The sequence below is a fragment of the Bubalus bubalis genome, chromosome 15 (assembly GCF_019923935.1).
Source record: "Bubalus bubalis isolate 160015118507 breed Murrah chromosome 15, NDDB_SH_1, whole genome shotgun sequence".
NCBI classification, from domain to species: domain Eukaryota; kingdom Metazoa; phylum Chordata; class Mammalia; order Artiodactyla; family Bovidae; genus Bubalus; species Bubalus bubalis.
In genome coordinates this window covers 54,005,043-54,017,238 of record NC_059171.1, presented here as the reverse complement: position 1 = coordinate 54,017,238, position 12,196 = coordinate 54,005,043, and the positions used below count along the sequence as shown (strand labels likewise).

Below are 12,196 nucleotides of genomic sequence, written 5' to 3'. Positions count from 1 at the left end.
TTAAATTTTTTTTAGCTATATCAGTCTTCATATAATTTATGCTTTCTTTTTTTAAAATGAGTCTTTTCTAGAGATTTTTCTATTGTTAGCTTCTTTTACCTCCTCCCCCCAACATCAGTGTTTGTTTTTGTTTTCTTGTGCTGTCTTTGTTTTTTGTTTTCTGTTAAATTGTTCTCCTGGGTCTTATATTCTACTTTGGGGGACTTAATTGCTGCTCCTTTCCTAACATACTGAGTAGATGATGAGCTCATTTTTCGGCTGAAAAATATACATATTTTCAAATCAACACTTGTAAATTTCTAAGTGCTATTTGAGGGCTTAGATTTAGTATATTGTACTGGTGTAAAAACTTTGGAATTTTTGTTATGGTTTTTTGGGAGACTTTTAAAAGTGTTTTAGAATTTCCAGCGTGGAAAGATTTCGTTGTTGTTACCTGTTTGCTGTTAAAATTGGTGTCAGAAAATGTGATCTGTATGATACCTATTCCTTGGTATTTAGGTTCGTTTTCTGGTCTAACATGTAGTTCCTTTTTGTAATTGTTCATTGTGTACCCTGCTGTAATTATTTGGCTCAGTTTTCTGTTTTCTGTATATTCAGTCTTTTATTTTCACCAATTTGTCTTCTTTATCAATTACTGAGAGAAATGTGTTTAATTCTCCTAGTACAATTAAGAACCTGTCAGATTTTCTTTGTAATTCTGACAACTTTTAATATATATAAAGTTGTATTTTTAGCTTAATACTGCTGAAATTATAAAATGTTTTTCATTCAATATGTGATTGTTTATCTCTAACAATGGTTTTTGCCTTTAGAATCCACTATAACTGTATATATCAATCAAGTATATACAGTTGATTGATTCAGTCTTCATCTGGCTTGTTTTTCACTATTTTTAACTTTTCTATCTCCTTATGTTTAAGGTTAATTTCTTGTAAATCATTTTTTAATACAAATTTGAGCTCTTTTGTGGTTCTGTTGAACCTACATGTTTTGATGGCTTTATTTAAATGTATATTTCTGGTGCTTTATATTTGTGCTTTCTCATTAATCATTTCATGGGGAAGAATGAACAGTGAGCCATTCGTTACCTCCTGTGTTTTATAATCCAGCTAATTATAGCAGGCTTCACCATTTCTCATACAAATCTGTTTCCTTCAGCTGAGAAATAAACTTCCTTTATGTTTAGGCTGATTTTTTTTTCTTTTTTTTTTTTTAAAGCTTTAGGTACCTTGTAAAATTAGACTGTAACTTCCTGGTTCCAAATTATTATTACTTTTTTCCAATTTTGGGGGGTCTTTTTCCTTTATGCTGTTGGATTTTTGTTTTTGTTTATCCTTTTGGAAATTAGCTCGCTTTGTGTCTGTTTTCATTTTTGTTTTATTCTTTGATTTCAGAATATCCCACTGATACTTATGGGTGCATAAAATAGTTTATTTGTGATTATTTGTATAGTAGGACATTTATTTGTTAAACTTTCTGTGTTAAATACTGTCATTCAAGTTGTAGAAATACACACAAACGAAGAAGGAAGGGCTTCAGTAACAAAGAACTTTAGCTTTGTCTTTAAATTTTTAAATAATTTTCTGATGTCACAGAGGATGGGACATCAATTTTACCATTTTCAAAGTATGCACATATTTATTATGGAATCTGTATTACTCATGAAAAAGGAGTAGTGAAACCAAAAATAGAGTCTTAGGATGTATTAGACACAAGTGGCTTTCAAACTGTGGTCCTTGGACTGGAGTGAACTTGTTAGAATTGCAGGCTCAAAAAATAAGTATTGCGGGTGGATATTTGATTAAAAACCATCATGAAAACATCACTCAGTTTAACTTTTGTTCAAGGGATACCTGCTTTCTTAAAAGGAATTATTAGTAATAAGTATTAATATTTATTCATATGAAGAATTATGCTGAATGTGAGAGTATGACATGGATAAATTAATACTGAAAGCTTAATTGAATGCAACTCTAATGCTCCTCTTGTCCTTTCCTCCTGACCCTACCTCAGCCAGTAGTTTTCAGATTGCTTCACAGAACTTAACAGTCTATTTGATACTTAACCATCAAGAACTCATGGAAGGGACTAGAAATACATTTATTGTAGTAGCCTCACGTAAACAAAATTCTGTGGGAAAACAGGGCTGTGGAAGGGACCTATAATCTCTTGAACTGGGTCTTTGTGTTTGGAATTGTTTATTTTAAAATGGCTTGTGGTACTCCCACTGAGGTGTGTGTAGGTAATAGTGAATCGTTTTTGCCTAACTACTTGAATTAGTATTTGAAGAACTTCTTATGGACGTGGTTTTCTTTCTATGTGCATCTAATTTAAATCGCTAAACAATGATGATGTTTCCTTAAAGGTCTTTGTGTTTTTCTTTCAGGAGAGAAATAGAAACAAACAATAACCCTATGAAGATGTCCTGTTAGAATCACAACACTAATGATGTAGACTCTGGAAATGCCTAATAAGTCAAAGACAACGTTATTAAAGCTTTTTTCTGCTTAAGGTGACATCTTTGAACTCTAACAACACAGAATTGACTCTTCTTGTAATGGTTTTCATCAGCGCGTCTGCCCTTATACTCTCACCAAACACACTTGAGAACTGTAACTCCGTCAAGCACTTTCTGTCCTGAAGCTTTTACCAGTATCTGCTGTCTTTTGTAATTATGCATCCTAGCTAAGGCACAGAAGACTGAATGAATGCAAGGATTCATTAACTCTTTGAATTTGTTAAATACTAACAGTTAACCATTAGAAGTGGTTCAATGATGTAAGAGTCACACTGCTTCAACTTTTTCTTTGTTGTAGTTTTTAAATTGTCAATTTTTAGCTATTTGACAGATTAAAAGCAAAAGAATCATGCCATACTTAGTCCTGGAGTTCAAGTCTAAATGTTTATGTGAAAATTATTGTAGTAAACTTTTAATATGGCAAAGCAACCTTAAGCTCTATTTTAGCCAAATGAAACATAATCTGAGATTATATTAGAACATTTCCCTTGTCTTCAAACTGTTTGGTGTAACAGAATATTGATATGCAGCTTGGTGGGTCTCACCAGTTAATGCACATTCTTCTCCCCTCCTTCCCCCAATAATATGTATACTGAAAAATGTGCATTTGTCTGAGGAATTATTTTGTTTGCTACCACTTAATGAATCTCAAAATTTTGAGTAATGTACCTCAGTCTAATCAGACTTTTTATGACCTTTATAACTACATTTAAAACCCTTAATTCCTATTTCTGGGTGTTTGCGAGCCTGATTGCTATCATGAAGTAAAAAATTTATTACTCTAGGTATTCACTAGCTAAATAAACATAGTTCTTGTTTAGCAAGCATATATTGTTCCTCAAGTCCTTTCTCCGGCTTTTGCGGTGTCCTGGCATCCTTAAAATATTTGAAAATATGGCCTTGATCCATGGATTAAATCAGTATCTAAGTGAATGTGTTGATGTTTTATTGATCAGATCTATATAAATGGGAATACAGCATATATCTGGGTATTCTTATAGTTATCTTTTTAACATCTTATTTTTTTCATTAATGACATATCAACATTAATTTTGTATCTTGAAACAAATTGATTTTGTATAATTAAACGTGTCAAGCATCTGTATTACCTGATTTGATGGCATATGGTTATGAAATAATGTACTGCCCCTTATATTACGGTTCCAAAAGGAGAAAGCTATGTAGAAAGATGCATTAAGGATGGAAATAGCAATATAGTAGATTTGAATACCTTGGTGTTTTGCGTTACTCCACTTATGTTTACATCATGTTTAGAATGTTTTCATTACTATGGTCTTTGGTCACTTCAACTCAAAAATTTAGTGACAGATATTTCTTTGAGGATTTCATTTATATGATTTTTTTTGTACAATATTTTCTTAAAATGTACAAATACTGTATTCAGGTGAAAAAAGTACAGTATTTGTAGATAAATTGTAGTGACTTCACAGTGCTTTGGTAGTCCCAGCATAGTTATCAGTGTTTACTGAAGGGAACATCAAAATATTAATAGTGTATTACAAAAATCAAGACTTTCTTAAAGGAAAATTGCACCTATTTTACCTTTTTCAGAGTAAGCCATGAAATCTTGTAAGATATCTCTTAACTATTTATAATGAAAGTTGGTGTTTGGGTGTAGTCCCCGCAGCAGCGTTCCACGTCCCTTGGGTTATATGGTGGGACGGGTCAGAGGACTCTTGTCACTCTGAAGGTCCTGTGGGAGAAAACTGTGCAGGAGTGACCTGTAGAAAGGCTCTGAGTCCTCTGAGCTGCTCTTTTTCTTGGTGCTTTATTAGCAACTCTGAATATTTTTTATAAAACTAGTTATTATTCACAGATCGAAACTTGTTTAATTTACAGTAGGTTTCTGTGTAAGAAATGTCACAGAACACTCAGCAGGCAGGCTGATTGCAATAGCAGACTCAGAAGTGTCACCTGTAATTCTACTCGTGGTGAGGAGTTCCTCCCAGTGCCTTTAACCTGGATTTCTAATATTAAGTGAAATGGGTGCAGCATTCCTTTGGGAAAAACAAAAACAAAACTTTTCAATAGGTGAATTTTTTTTTCCCCCTCATTTAAGTTTTCTTCCGAGTACCTACTTTCTCTCCCTTCTTGGTCTGTCAATGTACAGCAGAATATTTTTCCTCTTAAGTGAAAGGATCGCAGGTTGTCCCATTAGCACAAGGAATGGAGGTTTCTTAACTCCTGGGACCCAGAAGAGGGAGAAATTGGGCTGTTCAACAGGAGACTGACCCGATGTTTTGAGCAATCACAGATTGAGACATTATTGGCCCAGTAAACTCCTTGCCTAATGTTTTTCCAAGATCTGGTTTGAATGTTTCTTAATTAAAGTTTATCTTATATGGGTGTTTTATTTTGAAAGGTATTATATAGTTTGTATATTTAACAGTAAGGGGGAAAATGTAACCAAAATTAGTATTCTTTCTCTATACATATTGGTACTTGAAGACTCCTTTCAGAAGAAACCCCAGCCTTTTCCTGAGTTCAGTCCTTGTTTTAACTTAAGTGATCTTTTTAATTCTGAAGCTGTGTTCTTTTTGAATACCATGCATGGGGGTTAAAGCTGATGTTAAAACAGTTTGCAATAAAAAAAAAAAAAAGAATCAGCTTAAGTCATTTAATCATTTCAAGTGCATTCTGCATCCTATAAACATAAGTTTGAGAAATTTAAGAGAATTGTGTTTCATTAAGTTTTGCATATCTTTTGTTATGCCATGTAAATTCCCTTTTTCATATGATTAAAGAAAGGTTATGATAAAATGATTAGTTCATTTACATTCACTTGTAGCAATTACATGAGAATTTGAATTTTGTCGTGTTTGGGTTTGTTCATTCCTGTGAATGATGGTACAGTTAGGTGAGATTTTCTGTTATGGTACCCAAACTCACCATTTGGTCCTCTTAATCTTTGAGGGTTTCAATAAAAATTGTTCACTCCTATCTGTGTTCTTTCCATTTTATCTTTATAAATATGCATTGCCTTCCAGAAAATGTTAACGTTTTTGCCAACTCAGTTAGGAATTTCCTGATTGACATATTTCTTAAGTACAAATAGATTATATCACTCTATTTAGTTGGCCATTTGAAATTAAGTAGGGGAATTACAGAGAGGAGGAAGGCTAACAGTTTATCCTAATCTTTATCCACTCCAGTGAGCTTATTGAATTACATACCATTAATACTTAACTTAGAGCAAAAGAGAAAGAGGCTTATTTAATGGGAGGAAGTCTTGGCACCAGCTGTCTAATGACCATAACCTCCCATTCTTGGGACCAGGGAATGCTTTTTAATAGTGTGTACATTATCCTTTGGGCTGGTTACAGCTTATGGAGGTAGGGTGGTGGTGACTCTGAATGGTGTGTTGGTAATCGTTGCTGGGCTCTGTAAAGCACTTGTTCAGACGGAGGAAACCAGAGTTTAGTTTTGTGCTGCATACAACACAGTTAGCCTGCGATCAGGACATTGTTTTACAGGCACCCCAGGTGTCCACACTGTGGCATCACTGGAAGCCCCCTTCTTACTGTTCATCTCCTAAAGAGAAGGTTTGCCTCACTTCAGCAGCTTATATTTGAGGCTACTTGCTTCTGGTTGGGACTCTTACTGGCTTGGCTTTATCTTCATGACATTAGATTCAGTAATTCTAGTCTAGGAACAATCTTGCAGTTAGAAGCTAAGTGACCTAAGTTGTTTGCTTGCTTAGTTGACCCATGAACAACACAGGTTTGAACTACATGGGTCCACTTGTACATGGACTTTTTTTAGTAGTAAATATGAGTGTACTGCACAATCAGGTTGACTGAATCCATGGACTCGGTCATTTCCTAATCTTGACGTGTAATCTTTCCCCATCTCTCTTGGTGCATCATAATGAGGAGCAGAAGTCCCCTGTAAATCACCCACAGATAGGACAGTTTAAATACAATTTATTTATGAACATTGCAGTAAATTCAGAATGTGTCTAGTCCATAACTTGAGTTACTTGTACAACATTGGAACTAATTGTAAATAAAAGTTGTTATAAAATTTAGTGTTCAAGTAACATGTGAGTTCAGAGTTTGTAGCACTGTGGGGTGGGGCTTCCACATCCCTTCCTGCTATCCTGGGCCCTTCCAAAGAATACCCCTTATGTAACACACTCAGAGGTTAGCTGCTGGAATGTCATTTTGAAACATCGTTGGCTACTTCTGACATGTTTGTAACCTGAGTAGAATTATTGTATAGAGGAAGATTTTAGAATTGGAAATTGGAAAGTCAAACAGTCCCTCTTTTTTTTTCCCCCCTTAGGAAATTTACCCATTTCATGGATAGGTTGCAGTTGCTCTACATTTTACCCTATTAATGTAGAAAATACTGAAATAGAAGCTGGTTTGTAAGATGAAAGACAAAACATTGTATCTAAAGATAAACTATGTTTTACACAATGGTTCCTTTTCCCTTCGTATTAAATTTTAAATATCTATTTCTTTTTGTTAAAATGATAATTTTACATACTCGATAAGTATATCTGCATCACAAACATAGCTCAGTAATTCTCATACTGTTTCTAGAGGCTTGTAATAGGAAGCGCGCACGATTCCTTCTAACTGGAAGACTGACCCTCAGCAGATCACTGTGTGGTCAGTGCTCTTAAGTTCAGGAGGTGGGCATAAAATGCATCTTAGCTTCTTTGCAGTTCTGAATTTTTACAACTTTATGATTTCAATCACTTTCTAAGCTTGACTTACTCCGGCAATGAGTGTTCATTCAAAAGTAAGTCTGGAAACCAGTAAAATTTATGATAGTTATCTTTTGTTTATTTCAAAATACAGGTACTGAAAACCTCAAATTATATTTGATTAATTGCCTCTGATAAAATACAGCCACTACTTCCCTTCAGTGAGTCTTGAAGTCTAGTGGTTCAAACCGTGATCTTAGTGACCTCATGGACTGCAGCCCACCAGGCTCCTCTGTCCATGGGATTCTCCAGGCAAGAGTACTGGAGTGGGTTGCCATTGCCTTCTCCGGGCTACAGTCCATGGGGTCGCAAAGAGTCGTCAGGACTGAGCGACTTCACTTTCACTTCTCACAGAACAACTGAGAAAACGGTACAGAGAGTTTCCATCTACTTTGCACCCAGTTTCCTTTCTTGTTAACATCTGCCATTAGTCTGGTACATATGTTGTAATCAATTAATTGGTATTGATGTGTTGTTTTTTTTTTTTTTTTTCTGATTTTTGTGTGTTTTTACCAAATGTCCTTATTCTGGTTCAGGGCCCCATCAAAGATAGATAGCACAGTACTTTTCAGTTGTCATGTCTCCTTGGATTCCTCTTGACCAAGATGGTTTCTCACACTGGGTTTTGATGACCTTGATAGTACTGAGAAGAACTGGTTAAATATTTTGTAAAGTACTCTTTCTTTGGAACTTATGTCTTCCTTATGATTAGACTGGGGTTACAAGTTTTTGGGAGAAAGACCACACATGGGTAAAGCTGCCATTTCTACCACATCATGTTAAGGATACATACCACTGACATGCACCTGTTGATTTGACTTTGACCGCTTGGCTGTGGTAGTGTCAGATTTCTCAAGTCTTTTCCCTCCTTTCCACATGGGGCTTTGGGAGGAAGTCACAGTCCATACTTGGGTAGACAGTTACATTCTTCTTTCATCCTTGTGTTTATAAAGAGGAATACAGGAATCATACTACTACCTAGGCTCATCCTGGCAGGCTCGTGTGTCCTTTTTACTTTTATTAATTGGAGGATAATTGCTTTACAATGTTATATTGGTTTCTACCATACAAAAATGTGAATCAGCCTTAAGTGTGCTTATATCCCATCCATCTTGACCCTCCCACCCCACTCTAGGTCATCACAGAGCCCCCGGCTGAGCTCCGTGTGCTATACAGCAGCTTCCCCATGTATTTCACACATGACCATGTATATATGTCAATGCTACTCCCCTTTTCACTTTTATCTCTTTAGAGCTACCCTCCCCTCCCTCTTTTTCTTTCCTTATTTCTCAACAGTTAGTTGTATTTTAGAGGAATTCTAATAGAGATTCATACCTCCTCCCTGAATGGATTCTAATTGTGTGTATAACAGTGCAGAAGTTTTAATAAAGGGAGTGAAGGTGTATTAATAGGGAAAAGTTAGATGGTAGCTGATTATCTTGGTCTTATGTATAAGAACAGATAGTCATTCAAATTTGCCTGGATTGAAAAACCAGAGGTAAGAGTTAAACAACATGGTTAGAATGATGCACTCCTTTTAAAGAAGGTGATTTAAATAGTTCGGCATCCTTTTTGATGGAATGGTTTTGAAATATTTCTGAGTCTGCTGCATAATATTCTCGCCAAGAGCATAGACTTTGGAGACTGATAAACCTGTACTGGAATCTGGGTGCCCTAGGCTCCGAGCCTAGATTTCCTCATCAGTTAAAAAAATAAAGGGATGAGTATTAGTCACTCAACCGTGTCTGACTCTTTGCGATCCCATGAACTATAGCCCGCCAGGCTCCTCTGTCCATGGAATTCTCTAGGTAAGAATACTGGAGTGGGTAGGTAGCCATTTCCTTCTCCAGGAGATCTTCCTGACCCAGGGATAGAACCCAAGTCTCCTGCATTGCAGGCAGATTCTTTACTGTCTGAGCTACCAGGGAAGCCCCAAAAGGAGTGAGAATGGAGCCTATTTCAGAAGGATTAAATAAAGCGGTGAGCACAACCCCTGGGTCTGTGGCAAGACTAAGTGTTAACTTGCTCTTTTGTTTCATATGGAAAATTAAGGATTTATTGATTACCACTGGACATTTCTTAGGATAATCTTCATTGCTCAGATGCAGTAGAAAGTTTGATTATTTTCAGTTCATAGTGTTATATGATTGAGATCCTGAGGACAGGCCACTGCCTGTCTAAAGTTTAGTTAAATTATTATTTATCTTTGTTTTTTGCAATTTTGGGTTTTCAGTGACTGTCAGCCATTATTTTTCAAAGTAAGTAAACTGCAACAATAGAGTTAGTTAATCCTGCTAGAGCAGAGCAGACAGCAAAACCGAAGGCAAATTAGACTAAAAGAGCAAATGGGGGAATAACAAGAATATCTATAAGCAATATAAGAAAATAAAGGCAAAGATGAAAATTAGATCAAGAAATTTTGCTGTAACTAAGACCTGGCACTGCTAAGTAAATGTGTGTGCTTAGTCGCTCAGTCATATCCAACTCTGTGCAACCCATTGGACTGTAGCCACAAGGCTCCTCTGTCCACGAAGTTTTTCAAGCAAGAATACTGGAGTGGGTGCCGTTTCCTTCTCCAGGATCGTAGTGACCCAGGGATTGAATTCGCATCTCCTGTGTCTCTTGTGATGCAGGGGGATTATTTACCTGCTAAGCAATAAATAAATACTTAAAGAAAAAAAAATTATGCTTTGCCTGTTACAAATGCCCCTTGATATCCATGCCACTTAAGTATGTTAGTGAATTATAAGAGCTTCACAATGAATATTTAGTAACAATTCAAAATGGAAACACTAATGTGGATGTATTACCTCAGTATGGCATTGGTAACATTGTACAGCTTTAGAAGGAAGAGGTATTTGACATATAGCAATTCTAGCTACTCTGGTACATATTCAAGATTATATCTTGAGGTAAAAAGTTTACAAATTAAAGCTTTATCATAATATTGTTGCATGCTAACATTAAAGCGATTGTCTCCAGTATATTAAGCTTATTCTGCTTAGGCTGTCAGCAGTAACTGACTTGGTTAGAGTACAGTTAATACTTGCATCTCAGAGCTGTTTTCTAGTTTGCCCTTGTACATATGCTTACCAATATCATTTGTGGTTTTTTCTAAGCTTGTTTATTCCAGTTGTACTTATTTCTTTTATTATGAGATTTAAATATGTAAACTGATAAAATGTGACTGAAAGAGAGCTGTTGCTTTGAAAACTAAATTGACGGCTTTGGAAATACTTGATAAAAGGGAGTTGTCTAGGTGTAGATCAGAAAACGGAAAAAAACGTGGCAGGAAACTCATTAAAATGTAGAAGTTGCTTGTAGTTTGCAAGTGTATTTTCAGTTTTCACTCCAGTGGGAAATTTTAGATGGTGCCTTAGAGGTGAGGTGTGGTTCATAGAAGACAGACATGATTCCTATTCGAAGAACTCTTGGACCTAAAATCAAATCCTTGTGGGATCCTAGTTCTGAGATCAGGAACTGAATCCAGGCCCTCGGCAGTGAAAGTACAGAGTCCTAACCACTGGACCATCAGGGAATTCTCTACATATTTGTTTTAAATTACAATGTGCAAGGTTTGTTTGTATCACTTACAAATCCACTCCTTAAATGACATATCTTTCATTATTTTACACTTTATTTTAAAGGTTTTGACCTAAATTATCCTTTTCAAAGTCCCAAAACTTCTTTCCCTCTGTATTAAATAACATGACTGCCTGTGTCCATATGTAATGATAACTTGGTAGGACATCTTTGCAAATAAATGTAATAAAGACAAGTATTCATCCCCCTTGGAAAATATAATGTGCCAGCACTTACATATTTGTTCCAAATATCTAAACTATGAACAATGTTTTCTGTGTGTAATGTTGGAGAGAAGAAATGTACCCACTAACAATTTCTCATATCTAAATTTAAAGCCAACTGAAACCATGTCAAGTCTTGAGTCAAACCATTCCTCTTTTGGAAAGGCACATATTTCCTTTCTCAGAGTTTATGTAAATTGATGGTTTTCCCCTGTTACTCCTTTAGTAAGGTGGGGGGCGGGAAGGCCTGAGAAAGAAGTTAGATATTCGATACCTATCTTGGAGTTGTATGTGGCCTTGGCTTGATTCTTTGTTTTGGTTCTTGCCCCCACCCCCAAATTTCTTCAGCTTTCCAGGTGATGGTTGAAAAGTCACGTGTTAAATTGAAATGTGAAATGGAAAACTGAAGTTTTCAAATTTCTTCAGGTTTCCAGGCAGTAGTTGAAAGGTCAAATGAAAAACCAAAGGGATGAATATCAATAGCATATATATGTATGTGTGTGTGAAGAAATATTGAACAGCTTTCTGAGAAAGGTTCAAATGTTGAAAAAGACGTTAATGCGAGTTTCATTCTCATAGACACAGCCTCTTCTTCCCCTTCAGTTCTTGTGTACCATTTGGTGTAGAAACATCCATTCCTTTTAAGGAAAGCCTCCCATCTTTTGTCACTGTAGATCTGCTTTTACATCATTCAGGAGTGTCGCACAGGACCAATGGTAGACAAATTACTGCCTTGGAAGTGGTTCATGGATGGTTTTGAGTCTTGGATCTACTGTCCTAGTATCTAGTCTTAATGCAACTCCCCATTTAATAATAAAATGATCACCAATCACTATCCTATTGTAACATTTATGTCACATTTATAGTATAATACTATATAATCATAATACCCTCAAATTTATTAACAGCTTGAGCCACAGTTCTCAAACTTTTCTGTTACCCTGAAATGACTGAGGAACCCCAAAAGCTTTTGTTCCTATGGATTTTATCAATAGTTACCATACTGGAAACTAAAACAGAAGAATTCTGAAGGGCTTAATGTTTCATTTAGTAGCAGCTGGATTTTCATCGTTCTTGTGTTCAAGCTATTGCAGTATCCCTTGTCATGTAATTCTCTGGGAAACTGAACTGTACACT

At 35.8% G+C, this 12,196-nt stretch overlaps 1 protein-coding gene across 12 annotated transcripts in view; it reads left to right on the top strand.

Moving 5' to 3' along the window:
• The window catches only part of YTHDF3 (YTH N6-methyladenosine RNA binding protein 3), a 66,870-nt gene that overhangs the window by 28,217 nt on the left and 26,457 nt on the right, over window positions 1-12,196 (top strand). For 11 of the 12 annotated variants that reach the window (XM_044928739.2, XM_025265339.3, XM_006055909.4 and 8 more), the window contains one exon: window positions 2,387-5,479. The exons of the other annotated variant lie outside the window; for it this stretch is intronic. Coding sequence is in view for 1 of the 11 variants with exons in the window: in XM_006055916.4 (XP_006055978.1) it covers window positions 2,387-2,410 (24 nt within the window). In the remaining 10 variants the exon portion in view is untranslated. Of the gene's footprint in view, window positions 1-2,386; window positions 5,480-12,196 lie in introns of those variants that run through there. 12 annotated transcript variants of the gene reach the window in all.